At 42.0% G+C, this 6584-nt stretch overlaps 1 protein-coding gene across 6 annotated transcripts; it reads right to left on the bottom strand.

Annotated features, from left to right (window-relative positions):
• Positions 1-379: 379 nt before the first annotated feature.
• Positions 380-6133, bottom strand: sirt3 (sirtuin 3). 6 transcript variants are annotated; one of them, XM_047362320.1, is made up of 7 exons: positions 5895-6133; positions 5759-5798; positions 4211-4390; positions 3891-4141; positions 3701-3801; positions 1368-1529; positions 380-1189 (listed from the first exon to the last, which is right to left on the bottom strand). In XM_047362320.1, exons 1-7 carry the CDS (start codon positions 5977-5979, stop codon positions 968-970), a joined length of 1041 nt encoding a protein of 346 aa, XP_047218276.1. In that variant the 5' UTR covers positions 5980-6133; the 3' UTR covers positions 380-967. The 6 variants fall into 6 exon arrangements, with proteins under 6 accessions (XP_047218276.1, XP_047218278.1, XP_047218277.1 ...); XM_047362322.1 differs by having other exon boundaries at positions 3993-4141; XM_047362321.1 differs by having other exon boundaries at positions 3891-4123.
• Between the last annotated feature and the right edge of the window lie 451 nt (positions 6134-6584).

The following is a 6584-nucleotide window of genomic DNA, read 5'->3' as shown; positions in this document are numbered from 1 at the left end:
GACGAGTACGAGTATATGGAAAATATATATACATATATAAAGATTTTTTTTGCATGAACATACTGTGGTTCTAGTTTGCACCTTTAAAATAAAAATATTAATCTTACTTAATACAGATACTTTAGCTTTTGTGTTACCCACACATGCCAGAATTCCCAAAATTAATGTGACACTATATTAGGGGTAAACTTGCTTGTTCTTCAAAATATGCACATTTTCAAAAACGAATCATTTCAACAACTCCTTTGAACGGCTCTTGGAAGTGAACAGATCCTGAAGATTCCTTCCCATCACTAGTCTTAATAAAATTAAATTAAAAATAAAAAACAAGGAAAATACAGAATCCAGTTTAGGGAAACAGAAGGAAATTATAAAGAAATAAAGAAAGAGATAAAATAATTTATTTTAAAAGACGATAGTTGTGTTTTCATACAGTGACGTCTTCCTGTAAATTCTTGATTTCGACAGTTAAATTATTTGAAGCCAACAGCCTAAAATACAAAAATACATTTATCTGACTTATTAACGAATGATCAGTCATTTATATTAAAATGTCTGTATTTAAGTAAAAGCTTGTTAAATGCAAACATTTCCCGTGATGAAGGAGCTGAAACATTTTGATTTCCTGTTTAACGTTGCTTGATGTTTAAAAAACCTGGCAACAAAAGAACAAAATCCGAACATATTCAAGACGGTTAAATAATAGATTTTACTGAACTTTACAGAAACTTGAATGAAGTACATTAGATTTTTTTCATTTAAATAAAACAGTATAAGAGTGAAAGTAAAGACAGTAGAATAGAAAGCAGTGAACAGCAGTTGTTACAGGGAGCAAATAAAACAGAGTTCTGCAGCTTTCTGCTCAGCTTCTTGAATAACGACCTGAACATCAGAACTAAACCAGCTTAGATGAAAAACTCTGAGCTCGTTAACAGGACCAAGGGTCCAACAACAAAACCCAAAAGAATCATGAACAAACTTTCTGATTGCCAGCAGCCATCAGAGCTTCCAGCTCCCGAGTCCAACCGAGAGCGTCGACGAGGGTCTTCACGCCGCCGACCACGTCGCCCAGCTGCACGACGTCATGGGGCCGCAGGCCCCACGCAAAAGGCCCCACCAGGTCCCTGTTGATGAGTAGGCGAGGCACAGTGCTGCGCACGGCTCCTGCCAGGCTGGCAAACGGCTCCACCTGCAGGACAGAAATATGAATCAGGATAAAATACCGGTTCTTTAAAAGCTGTGGAGCTAAGAGAACATGGTGTCCGAGTGAATGGTTGTTCTGATGCAGCCTGCAGAGTCTCCTCTGAAACCTGAGACCTTCTGAGACAAGCAGGTCGTTTACAGGTGAACCCGCAGAGTCCGCTCACCTCCAGTGACGTTCCCATGATGATCAGCAGGTCCACCAGCGGGAAGTCTGTCAGGTACTTGAAGAAATGCAGTGGAAGCTCCTCCCCGAAAAACACAATGTCAGGCTTCACTACGCCCTTACAGGTGGGACACTGAGGGACGGTCCCGCTCATCACTGCCGGCTGACGAGACCAAAGACATGACATTTAGTTCCACTGAAAAGAGTTCTAACTAAACTGTTTGGGTTCCAAGTTTGACTATTCAGACTTGTAACATGGTGACTGATCCACACAGGTTCAAAAATATTCATACATGTGGCTGATATGTGGCCCCGCTGCTTGGAAGCATCAGTACAGTTTAGAGATGCATGAAAAATCTGCATTAATATCGGTATCGGCCGATGTTGCTCATTCTTAACATATCAGTATCGGTCCCATCAGTGAAACTAGGCCAATATTAACAACCGATGTTTATTTGCATCTTGTTGCCGTTTGTGTTTCTGAAGTTTGAGGGGAGGGGGTTGGTCATGTAACAGTGGTGGTGATGCAGAACGGGACTGTGGGGAGTTTAACTGAAGCAGAGAAGCAATGTCAGCAGGGTGGTTGTTTGTTCACGGTGTCCAAGGGTGGAGTAATATTGACCTAAATGTTTGAATCAGTGCTTCCCTAGTAAAGATAATATTACCTAGTTGGTTTCCTGGCCCAGATTGAGGTTGGAGCTCTGGAAAAGCCATTGTATGTTTGGGATCATTATCCTGTTGGAACACCAAACCATGTCCAACCATCTAGCTGTTGCCCAATGCACCAGTCCCACCGACAGCCAAAAACGCCCTGAGCATGATGCTGCCGCCACCATGTTCCACAATTGTTAAAATGTTCTTTCAGATGTTAGACTTATGATTATTGATTAATTAAACCTTATCAATAATTATAATTAAAAATCATAATTTGACCAAATTAATTTCTTAACCAAAATCCTCATTTATGAATCAAGACCAGAGATGTTTCTGGTGTTGTAATTACGGCTCAACGCCTTTGATAATTACAACCGTTAAATACTCCGTAATAATTAATAACTATTACTAGATGTCGCTGTTTAATCGACCGTTTCTGCTGAAACGTGGGGAACTTTTAACCTTATCTTGACTGACGAATAACTCTTACACAAAATAACCCAGAAACGCCTTCTCTTTATCTATGTGAATATTTATTAAATCACAGCCTGATACAATCCGTTCTTCTGATTTAATAATCTTCACCTACTCAAACATGCAAAGTTCTACAAAAAGGGTAAAATATCTAACTGAACAAAATAAAGGAAAACAGCAGTGGGATCAAACCAGCAGTTATGGCAAAAATTATAATATGACAGGCTTTCTAAGAAAGAAATAAAAAATAAAAGATGGGTTTTACTTGTTGAAACCTTCTTTCTCAGCGGAGTTGAGAGCGAATGGAGGGGGAAGTTGGAAGTTACTGTGCGTCCACAGTTAACTTCAGGAAAAGCGGTCAATCTTCGTCCTCTGGCCTCCTTGGCGAAAGGGAAACTATGATCTGACCATCAAAGTTGACTAGGACAAAACAAGGTGGCAATTCGTCTCCTTGAAACTCCGTGGTTTTTTTTAGTTACGTGTTAAACTCACGTCTTCGATCGGCAAAGTGAAATTTCTGGCCTTCTTAGTCCAAAAACCTCTTTTATGAATTCTTCGTTGGCCAACGAGAGAAAATAAATGAGATCCACTCGGGACTCTTCTCCTGGTGATGCTTCAGATGTTGGTAACCGGACACGGTCTCCAGCTGAAGGCGAGTGTTCAAAATGGGCGCCTTCATATATAGCGTCTTGTGACGTCAGACTTGGGACGCCCCGTCATATCAGTCACAATGTCCGACGGATATGTAGGAGCGGACTGTCCTGGATACAAAATGGCCGATGTCGTTGGAAAGGCATAGTGACGTCCAACAACGTGCAGATGGTCCAATGTTCAGCCAACAAATGGTCCAACATAGAGTTCTTGGTACTGAACATTCTGCCTCATTTTGTTACATCTGAGGGGGATCAGTTTGGGGCTTCTTTCAGACCTCAGCAAAGTGGTGACAGCTGAATATCTTGTACTTATGAACGGTTGTCTCAACAGATGATCTGCAGTTGGCTCCAATATTCCCAACTTCCCTATAAATCTCAAATTCTCCTTAGATTCTTACTGAGTTCCTTGAACATCCAAATAAATCATTGAAAGCCTAAATTTAATATGTAATTCATGCCAATGGTGAATAGATTATGTCTAGACCTGCAGTTGCCTGGAAGACCACCGTGTTGTAAAGTTGGAAATGCAACAGATGAAGAATTTGTGACTTACTCGGAGATCCTCGCCGTCATATTTCTGCAGGCACAAGGTGCAGGTGGCCGTGGCAAACGTTCCATGGGCCTCCACCAGCATCTCCGGAGGAACTCCTGCCACTTGATCCACAAACACCAGAGACCAAACATTAAAAACACAACAACACCCGTGAGGCATCCAGACTGCAGGCAAGGGGGCGAGCACCTACGTCTCTCCAGCCCGTCGATGTTCTGTGTGTACATCCGAAGCAATTGGCCCTTCTTGTGGAGCAGGCTAACGAAGTAGTGTGTCAGGTTTGGCAGGTAATTACCCGGATACAGCTCTTTGGCCAAGGCAAAGAAGGGATTAGGGTTTCGATGGAAGAATCCGATTTCGAAGATGGCCTCGGCGTACGGGAGGTCGTACTGCTGCAGGTTATCATACAGACCGCTGCCTGGAGACCTGCAGGTCCGGAAAACACTGAATATTGACAAGTCTTATGATAGGATAAAGCAACCAGGCCAACCAATCACAGACAGGCCTTTATACCTGAAATCTGGGATGCCACTCGGAGTGCTGATCCCCGCTCCGGCCATCACCACAACCCTTCTGTACCGCTGCTCTTGGATGTTTTTGGCGACATCCTGCAGAGTCTGTGGCTGCACAGATTCACCTTCACCACGAGAGAAAAGTCCTCTGCTTATTATCCTCTGGAACAACGGCTTCTGTCTGAGAAGAAGCAAACATTTTTATCAGCAAAATCTTCATTAGAACATAAATAAAGACCATGACAACCCCCTGAACACATTCCCTCAACCTTCTTATTAGTTCAAATGCTAAATTTTTCACGCCTAAAGTCGGATCACTAACTCCTTTAGTTTTCCAGGTCCACAAGGTATTGATCATCGGAAATCAGATCCTTGTTTGGAATTGACTGAAAATTAGCCCGAAATTATTTTGGAAATAATTTATTGATTAGTACTTATTATTAGTATCCAAAGAATTATAATGACATCATTTTTTATTACACTTTTAAATTAGATTGCCAAGATAAGGCCCTTCAGACATTGTTACTGGATAAAAGGAGGATCATTGTCCAAACTGCAGGGAAATCATTCTGGGACATGTTCATGGTTCATTAGAGCTTTACTTAAATCGAACCACCTCTACGAGAGCAGACGTTCTGGCAGCTTGCTGTTCTAGAGCACATAGATCTGTGTAAGCACAATGCCAGGATGGAAAGGCATCAGCAAGGACCTCAAAGAAGCAATGACAGCTGCCCATCCATCTGCATAAGCTCTTGAGGCCATTCTTAAACATTTTGAAGTCCATCATTCTGCAGAGGGATCCTTCTACGAGTGGAACATTTTTAAGACTGTCAGTCTTTTCAAGAAGACGTCCCAGCTAAGGTCAGGGCGAGCAATACACACAGAGATGACAGAAAACAAAAGAGCTCCTCTTCAGACACTACTGGCCTCAGATAGCAAGTCAAATGGTAAAAATCATGACAGAACAATTAAAAAAACCTGAGCAGGTACGACCTTTTTAGAAAAAGGTTAAAGGAAAAAGCTTCTTCTCTCTAAAAACCACCAGGTGGCATAAGGTTTACAAAGTTACCTCTAGATGAATCACAAGACTACTGGAACAATGTCCTTTGGACAAATGGTCCCAAAGAAGAAATGTTTGACCTTACTCCACAGCATGTTAGCCTCTCAGCAAAAACACCTCCTATTAACTGTCAGGCACGGTGGTGGAGGGGTCATGATTTGAGCTTTTTTTGCAGGACCTGGATTCTATGTCATCACTGAGTCAAACTTTGTATGAAAAGGTATTCTAGAATCAAATGTGAGTCCACCTGTCTGTCAGTTGGAACTGAAGCTCAAACTGACTCACTTGACTTCACTGAACTTCGCAGGGATTCAGAGGAGCTTTAGAGTGGAGCCTTTTTAGGAAAAGATAGCCTGCAGTGTTGATTACACTTTTCCTATTTTTCTCTGCTTTGATTTTGTAAAAGCCTGAGGAAACAGATGCAGATCCTGGTTTATTTACAAAAACATGTCACCTGAACAGGTGACATATCTGAACAAAGCTACTTAACTTTCAACCGGATACAGATGCAAGCTTCTTGGACCGAAACCTGTTCAGAAAAGCGGTGCACGACGTTAAAACACCATCATTATTATCACAACCATGTGTGCTTCTGTTGGATGAGTTCAGCTTTGAGTCCGCTAACCTTTTGCACGGATCGTTCTGGCTGCTCCTGAACTCAGCCTGCGGTCCAAACAACACAGCCTGACAGTTACAGATAACCCAGCCATCCTGCAGGATCAGTGCGGATCCGGTTCCGTTGGTTTAGGAAGATCAACACCACCTAACAACTCTTAAAACCAGCCCACACTGAGAGAAGCCACCAGTTTCTCTGTTAAAGTGTGCGTTGCTGTCCTTAAAGTGGACCAAGACGTAATGCTGCATTCACGAACACAGGAACGCAGACGTAAGGCTGCATTCAAGATACCTCGGAATTAGCAGCTTCAAACGGCAAATCATTTTGCTCGGAAAAGTCAGTGTTGAAAGATGCCATTCCTCAAGGTTCATTGTCTGCATGTTTTAAATGTAGTCGTGGTTCAACACACCTAAAGAAAAAATATAAACTACACCATTATTAGTTAATGCTTATATCTGTATTGTAACTGCACTGAGAAATATTGACTCATACTTTTAGCTCACATACTTTTTGCTGCATCTTTCTGTCCCTTTTGCTCGGACTGAATATGGGTAAGAAGGCTTTTGTTCCCCTGGAACTTGCTACAGAAAACTTTAAAATTAACTGACTGTATCTCAATGAGAGTTTTACTTCCAAACTAAAAAATTCTCCAGGCTGATTCGTACTTGTCGTCTTCCGCTTATCCGGGACCGGGTCGCG

This window comes from Girardinichthys multiradiatus, chromosome 4 (assembly GCF_021462225.1).
Source record: "Girardinichthys multiradiatus isolate DD_20200921_A chromosome 4, DD_fGirMul_XY1, whole genome shotgun sequence".
Lineage (NCBI taxonomy): Eukaryota > Metazoa > Chordata > Actinopteri > Cyprinodontiformes > Goodeidae > Girardinichthys > Girardinichthys multiradiatus.
The sequence above is the reverse complement of the archived record's forward strand: the minus strand, read 5'-3'. Positions and strand labels throughout refer to the sequence as shown.